Source organism: Primulina huaijiensis, chromosome 6 (genome assembly GCF_012295235.1).
Source record: "Primulina huaijiensis isolate GDHJ02 chromosome 6, ASM1229523v2, whole genome shotgun sequence".
In the NCBI taxonomy this organism is placed as follows: Eukaryota; Viridiplantae; Streptophyta; class Magnoliopsida; order Lamiales; family Gesneriaceae; genus Primulina; species Primulina huaijiensis.
Genome location: NC_133311.1, coordinates 14,535,495 through 14,558,845, shown reverse-complemented (window position 1 = coordinate 14,558,845; position 23,351 = coordinate 14,535,495). Strand labels below are relative to the sequence as shown.

Genomic DNA, 23,351 nt, shown 5'->3' with positions numbered 1-23,351 from the left:
CAGGCATTTTGTAATAGAAAATTAACAGTGTTATAAAATATAGTAAAAGAAAAACAGACCGTGACATCAAATCTTTTGACACAATTACGGATTAACTTAATAAAAAGTAATAGATATGATAAACACATTAATTATACATAAATATTTCTTCTGCCGAGTATATAATAGTATTATTAAATGGTAATATGTATATAGAAAAAAAGTAAAATGTCGGGTGATTAATTTTAATTACAATATCTAATTAATTTTTTCTGGTCTTAACAAATGTAATTTTGGGGTGTAACATAATAAATTAAGCATATTTTTAATTAGTAAATGGATTATAATTAAAATCATTTTTAGGTCTATTAATAAGTTCTTTTTTATCTAGCTTCAAATTATTTAATTAAGTAAATCTGAAGAAAACTGGATGAATATATTTATTTAAAGTTCAACCCCAAATTAGGTTTGTTCGATACCAATAAAAACTCCATCCCAAGAAAAGGATGGTTCGTACATGTAGTTTATTTTATTTTTCTCAAACAAATATTTTTTTTAATCTATATATGCGAAACATTATAATATGAAAATCTTATTTTGAATAAAAAAATGGAGTAGGTCTCTTGTGAGACGGTCTCACGAATATTTATTTGTGAGACGGTCAACATTACTGATATTCACAATAAAATGTAATACTCTTAATATAAAAATTAATACTTTTTCATGGATGACCCAAATAAGATATTCGTCTCATAAAATACGACCCGTGAGACCGTCTCACACAAGTTTTTGCTTAAAAAAATGAGGCTGAAGAGAAAGCAAACATTTCGAGAGAAAATTATACATTTATTCGTATAAATCTTTTATAATTTTGAAAAAAAAATTATTTGAGATGATTTTTTTAATCCATTATTATTGTTTCATATATTCTTACTATAAAATATTTTATATTAAGAAACTGTTTGATTCGAATGTTGAGACATTAGTCGCTTATATATATTTGTACACAAAAACTTATATGAAATGGTCTAACGTGTCAATTTTATGAGACGGATATCTGATTTGACCTAAATCATGAAAAAATAAAAAATTTCAAGTGAAAAATTATTGTTTTTAACCGTAGATATGGATCGAGTCAATAAATATCACAAGATCATACATCATTTGAGTCAAGTGCAACAAATTATTATAATTCATATGTATGTCATATATCCTTCGTTATCTCATTCAAGAGCCAAATAATAAATATTTCATTAAATGTTAGGATCGAAGTAACAATTTAGAGGGGGTGAATGAAATGTTAAAAAATTATGACAGATAATTGAAAAATCAGGTTGTATTAACAAATCAAGTCAATATTTCAATCAAAATGAGTAATTTAAGCTACTAAAATATCTCAGTGCGGAAACAACTCAAGTTTTTAAGTAAATACGATAGATACTAGTGAAACATATCAATTCAAGTTAGAAGCTCAACAACACGGATGATAACAGATAAGATAAATAAAATGACTGAAAGTAAAAGATGACAGAAGTTTGTTTATGGAAGTTCGGAGACTAAACTTTTATGTCTCCCTTTATTCTTATTACAGAAGGATTCACTAGAAGATTTGATCGAGTCAACTTTTTTGCAAATTCACTCCGACTTATGACTTATCTTCTGCCTAATCGGATCTCTACCACACTCTTTTCTAAACTTGATATATTCAGAAACAAGTTTATGAAATTTACAATGATTTTCACAATATAATACAGCTCGTGTAATCAAAGTAAATGAGAATACAAGGTGTAGAAAATGATTATTAATCGATCTAATAGAACTTTGTGTGTGTGTAAGAACAACTTATGAATAAGTCTTGTAATAGATGTTGTGCGAGTTGAGAAGGCTTGAAGATCAACGTAACATTTTTTTCTTTGTTGTTGATGCATCCTCCTTTTATAGGTGTTGGTCTCCCACATTAATAAATATACATGATACTCACTGATATATTGGATAGCCGAAAAACCAGCAAAGAATTTCATTTATTTTTGTGGTATTTTCAAAAATAGTAGCACTTAATTCAAATTACTTGTACAGTAGCTTAAAGTGGTAACCAACAGATCTTTATTATGTCATTGTTGACAATTCTTGAAATATAATTGGAGATACTCTGTTGTTTTTAGAGAATGTTTTCATATAAGTCCACAAAATGATTCTCACGGTACAATACAGTTCGTGTAATCAAAATAAGTGAGAATACAATGTGCAGAAAAAGATCCTTAATTGATCTCATATAACTTTGTGTGTGTGCAAGAACAGCTTATGAACAAGTCTTGTAAGAGATGATGTGCGACTTGAGAATGCTTGAAAATCATTGTAACTTTTTTCTTTGTTGCTGATGCATCCTCCTTTTATAGGTGTTGGTCTCCAATATTAATAAATATATATGGTGTTGGAACATTTCATGTTCTCAATCTTGATTTTGATGTTAACAAAACTTGTTATTTTGTTTCAAACAAATCTACCTAGAGCGCAGAAAGCTGAAACTGATCGGGTTGAAAATTGATCAGTTCCCGAAGCCTAAACTGAAGCTGTCGAGACGCCAACTGAAAGTGTCAACTAATTGCCAAAACTGAAACAGTTCAACCGATTGTTCAACTGATAGATAATTCAGCAGAAGACTTTCAGAAGCTCGGCCAGCTGATGAAGTACTCAACTAATGAAGAACTCAGCTGAACAAAGCAACTGATAGCGAAATCAGTCCGAACTTATTTCAATAGACCAGTTCAGAGAAACTGTTCTGCTGACCAATTCAAAGCAACAGTTGTAACTAATCCGTTCACACATCACGACAGAACTATCAATGGAATACAGCCAAGTGCGAATATACAAGGTACATGCTATAAGCTACCTCACAGTATTGCAGCAAAGCTAAAAAGAGAAAAGTTTCCAGAACAATTGTCAGAGTGACAAGACATGTCCTAAGGAAGCACATGCGAATGCAATTGACATTATTATTGAGTCTTCATGTACGATCAACGGAGCACCTATAAATATCAGACCAAGACCGTTGAAGACAACAACACCAACATCGACAACAATAATAACACAAGTGTGTGAAGAAAACTAAGGGCACACTTATTTCATAGCAGCTTACCAGAAGCAACTAGCCTAGCTGTGTGAGAACACCTTCGTGTTGTACAGATTAGATCAGTTCTCACACATTCACACACAATCACTCACATATACAGAGAGTTTAGTTCATTGTTTAGCTGAGTGAGTCTTGCACAAAGACGTTAAATTTGTGCATGTAGTCTTTAACACATAAACATTAAACAAGTATTGGCTGGAAGGTGTTGCCTTTAGTCTAGACTAGAAGTTCAGTTAGGCAGTAGCGTAAGTCCTAAGCTAATTGGTTTGTACAAGATGTTGTATAAATCAAAGTCTTCTAGTGGATCATACCCGAGGTGGTAGAATGGGTGACGTAGAAGTAGTTGAAGTCTCCGAACATCCATAAACATATCTTGTGTCCCTAACTGTTTAACTATTGTTTTAAAACTGATTTGATCAGTTTAGCTGATATCAGTTCAGGTCTTCCTATAACTGAATTGATGCAAACCAGAATTGATCCCCCTTACCTCAGTTTTTCAGTTTAAACACAAGCTAAAAGCTTAAAACTGTTCAGTTTTCTTAGCGAAAAATTATTTCTAATATCTTCCGCTTGGTTTAAAAATCAAACTCGATTTAATTCATCGGTATATTCATTATTAGAACACAAGATATTGCAAATTATGGAGAATATTGTATTTAAAGCACCTTCAAAGGTGTCAAAACTGATCCTACATATGGTACTCATAGATATATTGGATAGCCGAAAAATCAGCAGAGAATGTCACATGTCTTTGTCATATTTCCGAATATAGTAGCTGTTAATTCAAATTCCTTATACAATAGCTTAAAGGGGTAACCAACAGATCTTTATTATGTCATTGTTGACAAATTTTGAAATATACTTGGAGATACTCTGTTGTCTTTAGAGAATGTTTTAAGATCATTCCACAAACTTATCTGATCTGATCACAGAACAAATATTGATAGCTTGATTTCATTCGAGCTGTTTCAGAATGCCTATCAAATCGGTTGAGTAGGACGGCTTGGTTTGTCTATAATAGTTTATCTGTCTTATCTTGTGTCAGCGTTGTTTATCAGCATAGACGATGTTATTTCATTGATAGTCTTGTCAGTTCAGTAATTTATTCATTTATTTAATAATTTAACTTAAGTCACTATTAGTTTAGTTTTTTTTATCACCAAAACTTAGTTTCAAATTTTATCTTAACAATTTCTCTTTTTTGGTGATGTCAAAACTAGACTGTTTGATTTAGGAATAAATACTTAACAAAATCTTAACTAAACAATTGAACTATTTACTGATAAAGATGCATAGATAACAAAAGAAAAATGAAAATGATGAATAAATAAAAATCTATCTCCGGTTTTATTATTTTCTGAAAGGTTTATGTAAAGAGTAGTTGGGCTTGTGTCTACTACTTGATCTGTTTTGATGACCACCACTACCAGAATTTCCACCAGGTGGTTTCTTGTGCTGAGATGAGGAAGAAAAAGGTTTAGAATGTTCTTTGGGCTTATTTTCCCTTTTTTTGACATCAGCCTTGTCTCGTTGGAGAAAATCAACTACCTCAGAAATCTGTTTTCCCAACTTCTAAATATGACATGTGAGCATATGTTCCTGCTTGTCGATCCGGCAGACCACATCAATATTAGATCTTTGAAAATCATGTCTGAGCTCTGATAGCTCGCTTGATTTCATGTTCGGCACTATGACTACTTCAGATATATTTGAGCGTCGAAGTGTGTTTTGAACAAGTTCAGAAGCAATCATGTTGTCCGAAATTTGCAACATCTCAACTATTGTTGTCAATGGTATTTCTAGAAGCTCGTCAAAAGAGTATGAAGGCACTTGAACTTCTGTAATATTTTCAACAGCCGAGATTGTTCGTTTTCTTGAGATAGTTCTAGTTCATACATGGTTTGATCAGTGGAGAGATGTGATTTTTCGTGCTGATCAATTTGTTTTAGCTGGTCTTCTTCTTGATCAAAATTTTTGATATGTTTCTCCAAATCCTTGTTTGATGAAATATCTTCATTCTTCGATAGGAAAGGGTAGTTGTAGTTCTATTCTCATAAGATTTACTCTCATTGACATCTCATGTGCGTCCATCTCCAACTAACTAATGACTGCAGAGTCATCGTAAGCCATTGGATCCTGAGAGTTAAAATTCTGCCTTTTCTTGTTTATTAATAGTCTTGATCACTTTCCTTTATCATAATTCCCAAAACTCTCATCTTTCATTGCTTCAGGAATCCATTGTGCCTCAGTCCATTCCAAAATTTGATTTTCTTGCTCTGTCATTCGTTCCAATTTCTTCAAATTCTTGATATCTTAGTAATTCCTAAACATTCTGTTGTGTGCCCACTTATCAAACTTTTTTAACTGAATTTGAACTCATTTTGCACTTCTTGCATTGCCAGATTGATTCCGTTGGAGGGTTATATGAGGATCTCTTTTTCTTTGGCCTTAGGATCAATTTGAGGTAGACCTGATTCATGAGAAGTGATGTTGGTTTCAACAATCTAGATACCGGGTAAAACATTGCTTCAAGTAATAGTTGGAATGGAGCTGGTCTGATTAGTTCATTGAAAATCTTTATCATCTTGGTTCTTTTTCTGACGAGCTGGAGAGAAAACTTTGTTTTTACTTCCAACATCAAGATCAACTAGTATGTTGTTTTATACAACATTTTGGTGGCTATGATATCTCATCCAAATAAGCAGCACCAAGGATTCGTCGTCATGATCTGTCATATCTTGGAACAATGTAGAGCTCAGGTGGGACCATCCTCTTCTCTGCACTCCCAAAAAGTTCTCAATAAAAAGTTCATTTTTGTGTACAAATCCAAGAATATCATTACAAAGGATGATTTGTTGAAGGCGAAGAAAGAAACTTACGAAGAGAATAAAAAGAGAAAATCTTCAAAGAAGGCATCAATTAATTATTTAAATAAATTGTTGCATACTTTTGAACATATTTGAAAACAATTTATGACATATTAATTTTGCCTTAGCGCTTGAAATTTGTGATTTTAGTTTTGGAAGTTGGCTTTTTTTGGATTTTTATATTGCAAATTGTTCAAGTTTGGTTTGTATTTACTAACTTAGATTTTTTTTGTTTTGATTTCCTTCGCTTTAAACCATTAAATCTACCAAATGTTATTTATTTAATATTGAAGCTCTCCTATTTGATTTATGTGGCAATAATAAAATATATATTATACGAATTAAAATATATCCTAAAAAATAAAGGAAAACGACAAAAAAAATTTTCCTCTTATTTTTAAATATTGGGTGTTGTTTTACTTTATTATTGTTTCGATTGATTTTAATGTATGTAACATAGGTTTTATTTTCACCACATAAGCCATGCAGGAGATTATCAGTGTTAAATAAAAAATATTCGGTGGATTTAGTGACTTCGAGCAAGAGAACGACAAAAAAAAATTGAAGTTGGTGGATAAAAACCAAAATTTGACAAGTTACAAGATTAAAAATCCAAAATAGACTAACTTATGATACTAAAATCGTAATTTTCTCGCATTTTAAATAAGATAATTATTTATTTATTAATTTAACATAAAAAAATTATGACCGTAAATCGTTGTGGCTGTAAAATTGAAATGGGTTTTCCTTAAAAAAAATTGAAATAAGTTTTAAAAATATTAAAAAATTAGGGTTATTTTTGAATGGATGGAATTTGAATCCCATGATTTTAAATTTCTTGATTTGTTCGATAGAAAAAATTCAATTGAATTTCAAATCTACTTTATATCAAATTAAACAAGTTAATAATAATTACAACATATTTCAAATATATCTGAGATGAGTGTTATTTGAAATACATTATTCAAATTATTTTTTGGGTCAAATTTCTTCTTCCAAATCAAATCTCTACAAATTTCATATTGAATATTTTTTTCGAATCGTTAACAAATCAATACTAGATTTCAAAAAACTAAAATGATGATTAAGATTACTTCAATCATCCGACAATAGTACCTCCGAGTTCCAACAAAAAAATATTTATTGTATTATGTTTTATGAGTATATCAACATATGAAATTACTTTTTACTCCTTTTTTTTTATATATTTGCTAAAAGATGGACCAAATCAAATTAGAAAAGGTAACCAACCTACTTTAAGGCAAGGTTAAAATAAATGGCTCCCCTATTTCTTCCAACGGCTAGTTAAAATCTACGTGAAGCCAGAAATCCCAATCCTAACCGTTGATTAATCATGAATCCAACGGATTCTATTCAGAACTTGGAATATGACCGTTAAAAGGGTAGCGTCCCTTCAATTCCAACTTTTCATACCGTTCACTCTCCGCATAAACCCTTCTCCTTCATCACTTCTTGCAAAGAAAAAAGAGAGACAAGAATCACACAGAAGAAGAGGGATTTCAATATTACATAGTGGCGATCGAAAACGAAGGAGAGACGCGAAACAGTCGTCTCCAGGTGTTTTTGTCATCGGTTTGTGCTAGTGTGGGTGGAGTTTTTGGCGGTCCAAGAAATTACAATTCTGAAGAATTTGGACTGGGAGAGGTAGATTTAGAGATGGCTTCAAAAGCTGTTGTTCCGGAGCAACCGAGAGGTAATGTTTTGTTTGTAAGTTTGTGTTTTTGTAGTTAATTTATTTTTTATTCTGAATGATCATGAATTCGGTTGATTTTGTAATGTGGTTTTGTTGAGTTTTGGTGATTACTGAAATGGGTCTTTGAATCTCTGAGGACTATTCGGATTTCCTTTCTCCGTCAACTTTCAGTATAATCTTGGAGGGAACATTCATGATCTGCGTGGATTTTAGTTTCTTGAGGTTCTTTTTGTTGTTTAGGAACTAATAAAGATGCATTCCTCGTTGACGAAGATTTTTTTCCCTCTTTGATTTAGGATTAGGAGCAGCAAAGCAGAAGAATGGACTAGCCGAAGGCAAAAACAGGCGAGTTCTCAGAGATATTGGAAATTTAGCAATTGCTCCAGTTGTAGTTGAGGGGAAGGCCCAAAATCAAATCACTCGCCCTGTAATAAGGTCCTCATATTTTTTACACGTGCACACACTGAATGATTCTTGGCTCTGTGCAAGTTATATAAGACTGGAGAAATTGATTCTTTTCTTTTTCTTCGAATTTTCAGGGGTTTTGGAGCACAGCTATTGGAAAATGCACAGGCTGCAACAGAAAAATACAACAGCAAGGTAGAATATTGAATTATATTTACATCTTCTCGGTATTGTTTATTGTTTCTTTTTCTTGAATCTTGAGTATTGCCACCATATATTGAGATTTGACATTGTGCAGAAACCTGTGGTGGGAAAAGACTGTGCTGCGACAGCTGCTGTAGTACCTATGAAGGAACCACTCTTGCCAAAGCAAGAAGCTGTAATTGCCATCAGTTCTGATGAAAAAGAAATCTGCAAAAGTGAAAGGATAGTGAAGGAAGGATCATCAAAGAATCCCACCAAAACTCTGACTGCAATTCTTACTGCTAGAAGCAAGGTTTATAGTTTCGATCCAAATCCCGGTTTATTTATTATGTAATCGACAATTTATTATTCTCAACCCATACTTTTTTCAATCCTCTCTCTGACATGGACTGATTTGTTGATGTTTTACAGGATGCTTGTGGACTCAACAAGAAACCAAAGGATCTCATAGTAGATATTGATGCATCAGACGTGGAAAATGAATTGGCAGCTATCGAGTATATTGAGGACATCTATAGTTTCTACAAGCTCGCAGAGGTGCATTTTATCTGTAGATTTTTCTAGAGAATAAGGAACCAAGATTTGGATTTAGAGAGCTGTGAATAATAGACAAAAACTCTCGATATTTCGAGTGTAACAGAAATATAGGATGATTAATAATTGCATATTTTAGAAATTGTGAATCAAAGTTGGCATCATTAGCAAATATCAAGTTTTTCCTTCCTGTGCCTTGTTTGCACATCTCATATTTACTGTTTTTCAACCAGGGAGACGCTCGAGTTCACGATTACATGGATTCACAGCCAGAAATCAACTCTAAAATAAGAGCCATCCTTGTAGATTGGCTAGTTGAAGTCCACAGGAAGTTTGAGCTGATGCCTGAAAGTCTTTATTTGACAATCAATATAGTTGATCGGTTCCTATCAGTAAAAACTGTTCCAAGGAGGGAACTGCAGTTGGTTGGCATTAGCTCAATGCTCATTGCTTGCAAGTATGAGGAAATATGGGCACCAGAGGTAAATAAATAAGTAAAATAACATAATCCAATCTCTATTATTTCTCACAAAATTGAAGAAAAAGTTGTACTTATTTTTCTTTTATCCTTTTTTATAGGTAAGTGACTTTATAGCCATATCAGACAATTCATATGTCAGAGAACAACTTCTTCTAATGGAGAAAGCAATTCTTGGAAAACTTGAATGGTATCTAACTGTTCCAACTCCATATGTTTTCTTGGTTCGATACATAAAAGCTTCGATACCATCGGATCATGAGGTATAAAATTGTGTTTATCATATTAATATGTATCCACGCTTTGCCTTGCATCAAATTCCTAGACCTTTTCAAGTTCAATGTATATGCCATTGAATTGTTGGTTCTGGCGACTCAGGTGGAGAACATGGCCTTTTTCTTAGCCGAACTTGGTTTGATGAACTACGCCACCGTCATACCATACTGCTCTTCAATGATTTCCGCATCTGCAGTTTATGCAGCACGCTGCACTCTTAACAAGAGTCCCCTTTGGACCCCAACTCTCAAGCACCATACTGGCTATTCGGAAGATCAGCTGATGTAATGAACTTTACTATTTTTTCAACTTGTACACATATCAGAAGATGTTTTTCCCTACAATCTCACTTAAGTTTAATATTTTGTTGTAGGGAATGCGCAAATCTTTTGGCCAGCTTCCACTCGGGTGTGGTAGAAAATAAACTTAAGGCAGTTGCTCGAAAGTACTCGAGCCCAGAGAGAGGTGCCGTAGCCTTGCTTCCTGCCGCAAAGGGACTTTTTTCCCAGCTTAAGAACACATCAACAAACTAACTATTTTGGGTTGTGTTCCGGTAGAAAGATCACTTCTGGAATGATCGATCTGCGTTAGCCTCTAGTGTGGATTTTGTCAATTACTTTGTCGGGATTGAAATGTTTTTCTCAGGTTATGATGATCACCTGCTGTCCAATTAGATTCATCATTAGTTATGTCAACTGTAATTTCTTCTGCCTTTTGGCATCTGAACATGATATAATAGTCTTCTTTATCTTCTTTCTACTATTTGATGCTAAAAATGCAACAACAAAATTTGAAGACAGCTCTGCTAAAAACTATTCATCTGTGAAATCTGAGCATATTTAAGTGGCTCATTCCCAAAAGAGCAACAATAAGAACCAAATTATAATGTTATTATATTCGTAAAATCAGACAACACGACAACCTGGTCTACTTACTAATGGGAGCAAGAACAAGTTTCTTGGACCACACCAGCTGCAGCTTTGTTGTAGCTACGTTCCCAAGTATTTGTTGGGGTCGCTTCTGCATGAGGAATATGCTTAGGATGTTTTTCCGTCTTGTCGCCCTTAATTTGCTTAAGTGCATGCTTAAGAGAGGGTAGCAATGCCTCCATGCATTCGGCTACCGCATTTGGATTTCCCGGCATGTTTATTATCTATTAAACTATTAAAATTAGAAACAAGCAAAGAGAGAGAGAGAAGAAATGTGTTAAACTTAATGTAATTGAAAAAATAGATGGCTCTTACCAATGTCGACCCTCTTATTCCAGCAACAGAGCGCGACAACACTGCAAATGGTGTCACCTGGTGATCATATCATGGCAGTAAGAAAAGAAGGGAATGGATTTTCAAGGGGTTTTTGGCAATTTACACCCTAGAAATAAGGAACTTCAGCATAATGTCCCTTTTCTTACAAATTCTACCCTAAAAAAAATAATATGCCTCGCACATTGCACCCTTCTACCAGCTTCCAGCTTTCAGGGTTGAATCACTTGGAATTTTTTCATTTGCATTTACAGTGTTGGATTGAGTTTATGTTTTCAGTTTAGCCCTGCATTGTCCTAGTCTTAGTCTTACATTCAAATTCACTATCACCTATTGCTGCAGGAAAGTGACCAAAATAAATTACCTTGCCTCAAAAGGCTGTTATAAATTGATATTCAGGCTGAAAATTCACAGGAGATCTGTAGAAGGGTGCGCTTTGCAAAGCATATCACATATATATAAATATATATTTAAATTATAAGATAGCACCTCTAAAGGAAATCTATTTACCTTTAAACTCTCTTGCATCATAACGTGCTGTAAACCGGGTGTTTCCTTTTGTATCACTTCTTTAGTAGCTTCTGGTGTAACATCCCTAGGGGAGAAGCCAGTACCACCTATTTTGTTTTGCATGTTTTACTCAAAATTTTTCGGTGAAAAATAACAATCCAGCAAAGTGTGAAAAGATAGATACACCAACTAGGAAAGAGTATCTATGCAATTACCAAGGGTCAGAATGAGATCCATTTTATCAACGTCGCTCCACCTCTCCAACAATTCCTTGATTCGTGGAATTTCATCCGGAACGACAGCTGTTGTGATTACCTTTGCACCTCCTAGTTTTTCTGATGATGAATTCACAACAGATACAGCACGTGGACCACTAATGAAATTAAAAAAAAAAAGTAACTGAGTCATCAGTACTCAAAGCAGAATGGTGTGTCGCTCTATATTATTCACATAAAAGATGGAGTTTTCTAGTAAAATTATCACCATAGTAGCAAAAGTCATATTAAGGCAACGTTTCTCAATCGGCCGAAATTGTCACAAACTCTTCAGTACACCCATTATTCGCTTTCACATGGATGTAACTCAATTTGTGTAATTGTTCTAGCATCATTAAAGTGACCTTTCAGGAACAATGATCCAAAAAGATGTATCATGATGCACCTTTTTGTCTAATTCAATATTTATTGCTGACGTTCCCATACAATAACAGTACACTAACAAGATCCAACATTGAGAGACTGCCAAGCAAATGATATACAAATAACTGTCTAATTCAGCTTACACACTTATAAGAATGACATGGTGATGCGAAATTACCTCCGATCAGGCCCTGCCCCAGATGCAACTGTATCACTCACTGTGAGGATAGCCACTCTAACCCCCGATTCTTCAAGCTTGCCAACATCTGCTTTGTTTGGAGCACTTTCTTGTGTTATGCACACTGAATTTGGCGTGGGTAAACTTCTGGTCCCAGCAGTACAACTTAAATCAGAAATGAGAATTGCTGGTACATAAGTTCCAGCAGGAATCAGGTTGCCTGTTGCTGGAAGCTCCAATAAGGCATTTGCAGACTTCATACTCAATAGTCGACTGCTAATTTGGTGACCAGTGCTCTCAGCAACAAATCTGTAACTCACAAAAAGAACAAATAATTGTTTTATCAAATACGGTTATTGGGCAAGGGTTAAGAACATAGGAGACTACCAGTGTGTTTGGATAGAGAATCTTTCTTTGCCAAGTAAACCAAACGCTCAGTTAGACTTTATTTTGAAAGAGCTTTAAGAAAAAGGCAAAAGCAAGAAGTCAGAAAATATAGTTCTTATTTCAACTTCAGTTTCTCTTCAAAACATGAAAAAAATATTTTTCTACCATCATATTCAAATATAAATCAGCTTTTGTTTTTATTCAAGAAAGCACTTCACAAAACCAATCAATAAGTGTTCTTCAAGCTAAATGCGACTGTATAAAAAACACACACAACCAAATACTTTTCACACACATCACACATTTACACGGGGAAAACATATTCAGTACTCCAAATTTGCTCTCCTCACCCAGAACTTTTGGAACCATCAGATTCCCAATAAACAGTGGCGCGATGAAATTCTGGACGGACTGGATCTGCCTTTATTGACTGCTTAAGACGAGCATGTATTCTACCAAACGAGATCATTGACATTAAGAAAATTTCAGTTAAGTGAAAGATTTATAAATTAATAAAAATGATTAGTCGATACCAAACAGAAATATTGAAAGAGAGAGATCTACAATTCTTAAAAACCTTGGAAGGTGAGGGTGAGTCCATCCAAAAAGATGTCGAATTGTAGGAACCACAAAAAGATGGTAACAGACTAAACAACTCACTGGGTTTCCAGGCAAACCAAAAGCAAGAATCTTATTTCCAACACTGCTTTCAGTTGACCCAGGAAGAACCTCTGCAAATGTGATGGGCTTCCCGGGTTTCATGAAAACCTGAGTGAAAAATCCAGTCAAAGAAGCAACTTTTATCAAAACCCTAAGGAATCATGAAATTAGGAAATATAAGGGGAAAATAAGAAACTTATATGAATTTAACTGCAGAGTACAATTATAAATTAATGCAAACCCCCTCTCCTACAATTTCGCACCTATACTAAACCAAAGTAAAGTCAACTTCGAGCCAAACTTTGCATGGACTACCTTGTGAAAATATAATTTTCCTCTCTTTTCAAGTAAGGGTTTGACATAATCCCTGTCTCCCATTGAAACACCACCAGAAGATAATAAGATATCGATTCCAGAAGAAAATGCTTGATCAAAAACCCTCTGGATCTCTTTTTCATCATCACGAACTATACCAAGGTCAAGAACTTTGCACTGTTGATGTATTGCAGCAGCAAGAAGCATTGCACGGTTGGAGTCCCTAATCTGAAGAAGCACAGAGTACATCACGGCATATGATACATTTTATGGAAAACCAATAGGGCTAATGATATTTGTGAACTATAACGTCTGGAACTTCTTTCCCACAAAAAAAAATGGAGAAAGTAACGAGAAGAAAAAGAAAGATAACTACGGATAAATAGGAGGTAAATTAATGTAAATCAGACCATAAACTCAGGGTTTTTTCCTTAGAGATTAGAAAGATTGGCTGTGACCATGTAGAGAGAAGCTTAAGCTGCAAGTGAAAATTAAGACAATTGGGTGTTTTTAAAACAAAAAACAAATCATTGTTAATGCGCATGCACGCAAGATTGGAACTTTCACCTACATACATTAAGCTATAGGATCAAAGCATAAGCTAATTGATATTCGAGGACATAAGCAACTAATGTTTGTTGACTAAATTCATTTTAGAGAGGGGTAGGGGAGGCATAAGAAAAGGCATTAAAGGTAAGAAAACTTGAGAGGCGAAAGAATGATTGACAGTTCATTATGTGACCGTAAATGCATTTGAAGTTTGAACACAGCCTTTGTGAAAAGTCCATCACCAAAATGTCGACTCAAACACATGCAAGGGGTAAATAATCACAAAAAGATAAAATTAATATCGAAACATTTCCACTACCTGACCACGATTTAAAGACTCATTTGTCGGCTCAACAAGTTCATCACCAGTCGAAAGCACTGCAATCTTGGGGGTTGGATATACCTGCGCGATCGAATTGTCAACAAGTTTTTAAGAACCTCCTCTTGTAAAAACAGAAAGTAATAGGTGGAGGAGGAAGAGAGACATGCACAGAACGGACTTAAATAAAAAAGGAATACCTTTACGTTTGTCACACCCAAAGCGGCCATTAGACCGATCTCCGCAGCACCCACTTGTTCCCCAGATTTCAATACTACTTCACCTTGAGCTATATCACTCCCCTAGCAAATGAATTTATGAGGAAATTTAATCATAAAAATATTCACATTAATGCTAAGGTTTGAATACACAAATGTAAGCAACAGCGAACATCTTCGTACCACTGATCGAATATCACATCCTTGTGAAACTGATTTTAATATTTGTACTCGCTTTAAATCATCTGATGTACTCCTTACTATAGTGTCCTCTACTTGCACAACAGCATCGGCACCATCAGGAATTGGTCCTGGAAAAAAACAGGTTCAATAGTCAATCCAGTTACGCTACATATCACCTTATTGGCTGGGTATTGGAAACAACGAAGCAGGAACTTTTGAAATCATTCTGAATCTGAACTAAGAATTCTGAACCTTGACCTCCAATACCACTTCACATGTCCCAATTCCATCCGGAATGTACAAACAAGAATTATTTGAAATTCTGAACAAACAATTTATGAAACAATAAAATAAGAAAATTCAACCAAAACTTGAACAGTCAATCTACAACAAAAAACTCACCTCCAGTTGTAACATACGCAATCGTTCCGGGTGTCACTGTGACACCCATTCCATCATTTCCAGCTCTTGACTCGGTAATTACAGGGTATTCACCAGGACCGTCTGATGCGAGGACAGCATATCCATCCTACATATATAACAATATCAAATTAATCAATTCCCAGAAGACCATGAAAGAATCAAATTTGAACATTCGTAACACCCAATGAATAACAATTTCAAGCATATCACTTAATCAATACCCATGATAGGGTAAAAATCCTATCAAATATCTAATTATATTTCATAGATATTACAAAATATTAAGTGTGGATATGCGCTGATCTAGCTGCCATCATCATCCCACAAAAGAATTAGCGGAAGAAAAAAGAAGCTCAGACACGATCATTTACAGGAAAATAAAAAATATATGTATAGACAGAAACTGACCTTGATAGACGCCCGGTAAGGAGGAAGGGGGTCGCGAGAGGTGACGTCCTGTGCCAAGATTTTGCCAAATGACTCGTAGATGGGCACCGTCACAGGTGGCCGCCTTTTAGCAACACTGAGCACTGCCTCAATGGCTTCCTCCACGGATATCATTTTAACATCACTGTCGCAATTCATCGCACCTCCTTAGGAGATTGGGGTAAAAGAACAGCTGTTTTTTTCTTCTCGGTATCGGCCTGCTCGAATTTCAAGAAAGATGCTCGTTTTCTTGTCTACTTCCTCAAATTTTTTTGGGAGAATTATGCAAGTGGGATTTCAGGATTTGGTGTTATTCTTTAGTGCTTTATTTATTTATTTAAATTAAATTAAATTAAATTAAACTAAAATTCCATCCATTTCATATACTTCTTTGGAACCAAACCCAGTGGTTTAGATGTAGTTCTGGCGTCAGTGTCGGATGATTTTGGGGAGGTGGGGTTTTTTTTTTTGTGATTTTATTATTATTTAAAATTTGTGATAAAATCAATTTCATATTTTTTTTTTTTGATGAATTGAGACATGTTTGATGCTCGTTCGAATGAAACCGAATCGAACCGAACTAAATGTTTTATATATAGTTTTGAGGTTGGTATCTGATAATTTTGGTCATGATTTATCACTGTTTGAACCAGTTTGAACTGAAATTTAACAACATACAATAATTAAAATTAATTATTTGATCCACGAACTAATTGTTCTACTATGAAAAAATGTCATTGTATTTTTTATTAAAAAATTTGAAGCGGATTTAATAATACATTAAAATTTTTTATTGCCAATAGAATTTAAATCTGAAAAAAAAAAATTTAAAAAGATGTAAAAAAAAATCTAGCATCTAAGAAAATATTTGATAGAAGACAAAGAACTTTATTTGTATATATGATTTCAGCTTCAAATTTAGTAAAAGATCTTGTAATTCTTTACCAGATTTCTTTATTATGAATATAAGTGAAAAAGTTTATTCAAACAGCTCAAGACTTCTAAGCCTGCTTCTTTAGCTTATAAGATGGAATTACGAAGAGAAAACTTAGGCGAAATCTTAAACTAAACGTGTAACACTCGTTTTTCTTTAAAATATGTTAGAGATTTTTTTTTTCTTTTTTCTTTATGCTTTCGGCCGAACCATAAGTGTATACATATATATAATTTTTTACATTTAAAATAAATCATCCAACCTACCTATTATTTGAAAATCCAAAAGAATGCAGTGCAAACCATAAAATCGTAAATCGTCGAACCAAACCTAAAACTAGCATTTTTAAAAAAAAAAATAAACACTCTTAAATCTTCTCAAAATCTCTCAATAGCATTAAAGTCATAAAATCTTTAAAGTAATCTAAAATCATAATAATGCGGAAAACTAACAAAGGTCATCGGGTTATGTGCATTATCAGCCTAGCTAATTCAACCATCAAGTCCTCCATCATCAACAAAATAATGCTCACATGCATCATTCACACCTAGTGAGTCTATTGACTCAGCAAACATTAACCATGATAACAAGTGATACATATACATTCACAAGCAACAGTGAAATATATTTTTAATAAAATAGTTTTTCATGAACATGCATAAAATTTAAACATTTTTCTTTCATCATATACGTATACGTTTCCCTTTTATTGAATTCAGATCGTTAATTGTGACTTCCGTTTCAGCTTTTGGTCGATGGATCCATCTACGTATAACCATGGTACCAGATGGCAGGGACATCAACGACACTCTTACCCGTCAACTGAGCATTGGTCTTACATATCATCATATCCTTTCATTTTAGTCACAATAAAGTCACCTCCTTCAACTTTTCATTATATTCATCACTTATAAAAATTTCATGCTTATATATCATTTTTCCTTTAAACCATGCATGCAACACATATTTTAGCATTATCGTTTTTATCATAAAATCCCATAAACTTTCAAAATAAACATTTTAACATTCATTACATCATTCAGGGCACTGCCAGGACGTCTAACATTTTTTTATGTGTAAAATGACCGTTTTGCCCATGAAACCCTAACTTTCCCAAATTACCATTGGAGCTTAAAACGACAACCCGAATCCATCAAAACTTAACATAACACCTTAAAATACACCCATAAACATTTCTTAGACATAAACTTAAGCTCTCGACTAATTTCTCAATTTGTTTTAAAATTTGAACCTATGTCTCGATTTTAACCCGAATCGACTCAAAACTTAACCAAACATTACCAAACTTGAACCATAACTTATTAACACCTAACCATACCCTATACAACCCAAATCACCATTTAGAACCCTTAAAGAAGCCTAGAACCTTGATGGAAAATTCTGCACTAAATCGAACCAAACCCTAGCTCGACCAAATGACACGTCCCTCAACTCCAAGCCTTAACCAATGTACGTGACTAGCCCCTAACCAGCCATACTAGGACAATGACAGTGCCAACAAGCTGCTAGACCGAGCTTACAGAACCTAGCACCCACAGCCCCCAAACCCAAGACCTACATGGCTTGCGCGACTCCACCTAGCATCGATAGCCCTTCTCTTCGCACCAGGTGCCCCTTGACCCATCTAGGACCATGCCTGGCCCCCTTTAGGACCCCTGGATGTGACCCTACAGCAGCTAGAAGCCGTTCCCTTCTAGGAACCCAAATTCGAACCCTAGTTTCACCTCAACCCCTAAAAAGCATGCGACCTTCTCCAAGCTCTCGTTCAGCCTTGAACCATGGCCCCTAAGGACTCTTAAACACACTGAATTTCGTCTCTTTTGATGACCCTGTTATATATTTTTCTCAAAATAATGTTTCTACGTATTTATAAACATGATATAATATGCGGAAGCTTTAATCGAGAATTACCTCCGGTCATTGAAAATTTGTTGAAGATTTCTGATTTCTTTTCAATTGAAGCCTTCTAAACACTTCAACACTCCTTTAGATGGTGTATTTTCTGTATGAGATTGTGTGTTTAGGGACCTCAATGTCTTCGGTATTTATAGGCACACTCATACCATCACCGAGTGTTTTGGGAGCTCGAGATTCAAACCAAATTTGTATATGTATCACAATGTTCAAAATTTGAGGCTGCCGTGTACAAATTTTTTCAACAATTGTTGGCAATGGCCGTCATCATTTTCAACACGTTTATTTTACGAGTCACAATTTTCTTACATTCTCCCACTTGACCCGTATATCTCATTTATCATAGGAGAAATTAAAATACATGAATCATGGCGATAGGTCATCTAAAAAAAGATTATTATCTTCCATGTATCACAATGTATTATATCTCTCAAATAAATTAATGAATAAACCCTATGTTTATTCGAGGTCCAACTTTATTGATATTTTTCATGTTAACTGAATATGTACATAACTGAATATGAAAAATAACATAACTTAATGAGTTTCATTAATTTTGTTTTTACAACAAAATTACATAAAAGAACCAAGTCTCATTCTTTCTGTATGATCCTTGAATTTCAATGGTGGCATGTCTTTAGTCAAAGGATCTGCAATCATCAATTCAGTGTTAATGTGCTCGATGAGTAACTTTTTATCTTTAACACGTTCTCGTATGGCTAAATATTTAATGTCGATGTGCTTGCTTCGACTACCACTTTTGTTATTTTTAGCCATAAAAACAGCAGCTGAATTGTCACAATATATTCTTAATGGCCTAGATATAGAATCCATAATTCTAAGCCCTGAAATGAAACTCTTCAACCATACACCATGTGAGGTTGCCTCAAAACAAGATACGAACTCAACTTCCATAGTGGAAGTAGCAGTCAATATCTTCTTTGCACTTCTCCAAGATACAGCTCCACCAGCTAGCATAAAAATATATCCTGAAGTGGATTTTCTTGAATCAATGCAGCCAGCGTAGTCTGAATCAGAGTAGCCAATTATTTCCAAATTCTCAGTTCGTCTGAACATAAGCATATAATCTTTAGTCCCTTAAAGGTACCTCATGACTTTCTTTGCAGCTTTCCAGTGATCTAAACCTGGATTACTCTGATATCTTCCCAGCATCCCAACAACAAATGCAATGTCAGTCTAGTGCAAACCTGAGCATACATCAAGCTTCCGACAGCAGAAGCATAAGGCATGTTTTTCATTTGTTCCCGCTCTAGATCATTCTTTGGGCATTGGCTCAAATTGAATTTATCGCCTTTCACAACGGGCGCTATACTTGGTGAACAATATTTCATCCGCTATCTTTCTAAAACTTTGTTTATATAGGTTTCTTGAGACAGACCTATAATACCTCTAATTCTGTCTCTATATATCTTAATGCCAATGACATAAGATGCATCGCCCATATCCTTCATATCAAAGTTTTTAGAGAGAAATTGTTTCACATCATATAAAAAAAACCCTTATCATTGGTTGCAAGTAATATATCATCTACATATAGAATAAGGAAACATATCTTGCTCCCACTTACCTTCTGGTATATACATTGATCCATGGGGTTCTCAACGAATCCGAATGAAGAGATAACATCATGAAATTTTAAATACTATTGACGGGAAGCTTGTTTCAATCCATATATAGATTTCGCAAGCTTACAAACCAATTGCTCACCATTACTAGAGAAGAATCCTTCAGGTTATTTAATATAAACTTCTTCCTCTAGTTCTCCATTGAGAAAAGCTGTTTTCACATCCATTTGTTGTAAATCGAAGTCAAAATGTGCAACTAATGCTAGAATGATACGGAGAGAATCTTTCTTAGATACAGGAGAAAAAGTCTCCTTATAATCGATTCCTTCCTGCTGAGTGAATCCTTTAGCAACGAGTCTTGCTTTGTACCTTTCAATGCTTCCTAATAAGTCTTTCTTTGTTTTGAAGACCCATTTACATCCAATGGCTTTTACACCATCAGGCAACTGAACAAAATCCCAGACTCCATTAACTGTCATAGAATTCATCTCTTCTTTCATAGCATTAAACCATAGTTTTGACTCATTACAACTCATGGCTTGTGAAAATGTTTCATGATCATTTTCGTCTCCGATGTTAAAGTCCGATTCTTGTAAATACACAACATAATCACTAGAAATAGCTGATCTTCTTATTCTAGTAGATCTCCTTAGGTTGTTTGGTTGATCAACAATTTCTTGAAGTTCTTCATTAATAACTTGATCTACTGGATTTTCATCAGCAATTTGTGGAACTTCAATGATCGGTTGCCTAACACCCATTTGGTCTTGAGGGGTGTGAATAACGACCAATCTGTCATTTGCATAAGAGGGTTGTTCATTAATGTGATCATTCTCAAAAACTATGTCATGATCACTCCCACTAATCAAGTCATTTTCAAGAAATTTTGCATTTCTTGATTCCACAATTCTAGTGTTGTGAGATGGACAATAGAATCTGTACCCTTTGGATTTTTCGGCATACCTAATGAAATATCCACTTATGGTTCTTGGGTCCATTTTCTTTTCATGTGGGTTGTAAACTCTTATTTCTGAAGGACAACCCCAAATGCGTATATGTTACAAACTCGGTTTCCAACCTTTAAATAACTCAAATGGCGTCTTTGGGACAGCTTTAGTTGGAACTTGGTTTAATATATACACAGCTGTCTTAAGAGCTTCAGTCCACAAGGATTTAGGAAGTTTAGAGCTACTAAACATGCTCCTCACCATGTCCAATAATGTTCGGTTTCTCCTCTCAGCTACGCCATTTTGGTCCGGAGAACTAGGCATAGTATATTGAGCAACAATCCCATGTTCTTGGAGAAACTTCGCAAACGGACCAAGTGATTGTCCATTCTCAGTGTATCTACCGTAATATTCTCCACCTCTATCAGTTCTCACGATCTAAATATGTTTTCCACATTGCTTCTCCACTTCAGCCTTAAAAACCTTAAAGGCTTCAAGTGCTTCATTTTTGTTATGAAGCATGTAGATATACATGTATCGTGATTAATCATCAATGAAAGAGATGAAGTATTTCGGACTTTGCATGTCCATATCTGGACAACAAATATCTGAATGTATGATTTCTAATATTTCCGTACTCCTCTTGGCACCCTTTTTAGACTTATTGGTCTGCTTTCCCTTAATGCAGTCCACACAAGTCTCAAAATCAGTAAAATCTAAAGTACTGAGTACTCCATCATTTACTAATCTTTTAATTCTCTCTATGGAGATGTGTCCCAATCTCCGATGCCACAATATAGATGAATCTTCATTTATAACATATCTTTTAATACCTCTCTGAACATGTATAGTGGTGTTATTATTTTGTAAAGAAATAGAGAAAAGACCATCAACCATTGTACCATTTCCAATAAGATTTGATTTATAAAACAAATTTATTGATTCATCCAGAAACTGGAATGAATAACCAAGGGGTACAAGTTTTGAAACTGAAATTAAATTCCTAGAAAAACTAGGAACATAAAAAATCTTTTCCAATTTTAAAATAAAACCATTATCCAATATAAGACAGCAGGTCCCAATAGCCTCCACATGCGAAGACATCTTGTTTTCTGAATAGATGCTCCGCTCATTTTCTATTGGCTTCCTTAGGTTTTGCATACCTTGCAAGGTATTTGTAACATGAATTGTAGAACCAGAATCAATCCACCATGTGTTATAAATCATATGAACCATATTAGATTCATAACAGAAAAATGAAGCAGGAATACCTTTCTTTTCAAGCCAGTCCTTAAATTTATTGCAATCCCTCTTTATGTGTCCCGTCTTTTTACAGAAGAAACACTTAGATTATTTCTTAATGTCAGGTTGAGGTGGAATTATTACTTTTCCTTTTCCCTTGACTTTGGCTTGTTTCTTAAATTTTCCTTGTGTAGTCATAAAGACATTATCACTTGTTTCCATCTACAACCTTCCTTCCTTTTGAACACACATGGTCATTAATTGACCATTTATCCTTATGTGTGTTGTAAGAAAATTTGAAGAGTCCATATTGCTGTGGAAGAGTGCATAAAATGTAGTGCACAAGAAAAGTCTCAGACATTTCCACTTCAAGTGTCATGAGCCGAGCCGCTATGTCTCGCATTTTCATTATGTGCTCTCGCACACCTCTCACACTGATGAGCCTTAATGAAGAGAATTCCATAATTATGGTGCTTGCAAGTGCCTCATCTGAAGACTGAAATTGTTCATCAATAGCCTTCAGTAATTCTTTGACATTATTATGCTGGTCGACTGAACCACGCATACCAGCAGAGATTTTGGTCTTTATGAACATTACGCAGAGTCGATTAGATCGCTCCCATTTTTCATAAAGATCAACATCACCCGGAATGCTGCTTTCAGTAATAGCAGATGGTTCATCTTTCCGTATAGCATAATCAATATCCATCCATCTTATATGAAGAAGAATTCTTTCTTTCCATATTTTATAATTATCGCCCTTTAGTTCGGGAATGTCACATTTCATATCAGAAAAACTCGCAGGTTGCATAACTGCACAAAATATAACATGCTTAAAATTTTGAGACAATATCATGTTTTACCAATGTAATTCATGTTTTAAAAATCCAGTGACATAAAATTTGTCTGTGGGCTAAAATTTTAATTCAATAAGATTTTTCTGTAACTTTATGATAAAACTATCAAAATGTATTTTCCTTAATTCCTGTGGATAAATTAAGAAAAATATAATTTAATATTTTAACCTAATTAGTTACATAAATATAATAAAA

At 34.4% G+C, this 23,351-nt stretch overlaps 2 protein-coding genes across 2 annotated transcripts; one reads left to right on the top strand and one right to left on the bottom strand.

Annotated features, from left to right (window-relative positions):
• The first annotated feature begins 7,397 nt into the window (after positions 1–7,397).
• Positions 7,398–10,339, top strand: LOC140979585 (G2/mitotic-specific cyclin S13-7-like). The gene is made up of 9 exons (XM_073445050.1): positions 7,398–7,690; positions 7,987–8,125; positions 8,230–8,290; positions 8,394–8,591; positions 8,711–8,836; positions 9,067–9,315; positions 9,413–9,574; positions 9,690–9,871; positions 9,961–10,339. Exons 1-9 carry the CDS (start codon positions 7,654–7,656, stop codon positions 10,118–10,120), a joined length of 1,314 nt encoding a protein of 437 aa, XP_073301151.1. The 5' UTR covers positions 7,398–7,653; the 3' UTR covers positions 10,121–10,339.
• A 34-nt stretch (positions 10,340–10,373) lies between these two features.
• LOC140979584 (molybdopterin biosynthesis protein CNX1) lies at positions 10,374–15,927 on the bottom strand. Its single transcript, XM_073445049.1, has 13 exons — positions 15,638–15,927; positions 15,209–15,335; positions 14,807–14,934; positions 14,606–14,707; positions 14,406–14,489; positions 13,538–13,765; positions 13,140–13,330; positions 12,913–13,014; positions 12,176–12,484; positions 11,575–11,732; positions 11,360–11,466; positions 10,832–10,888; positions 10,374–10,740 (listed from the first exon to the last, which is right to left on the bottom strand). The coding sequence occupies exons 1-13, from the start codon at positions 15,812–15,814 to the stop codon at positions 10,522–10,524; spliced, it is 1,989 nt and encodes a 662-aa protein (XP_073301150.1). The 5' UTR covers positions 15,815–15,927; the 3' UTR covers positions 10,374–10,521.
• Positions 15,928–23,351: the final 7,424 nt, after the last annotated feature.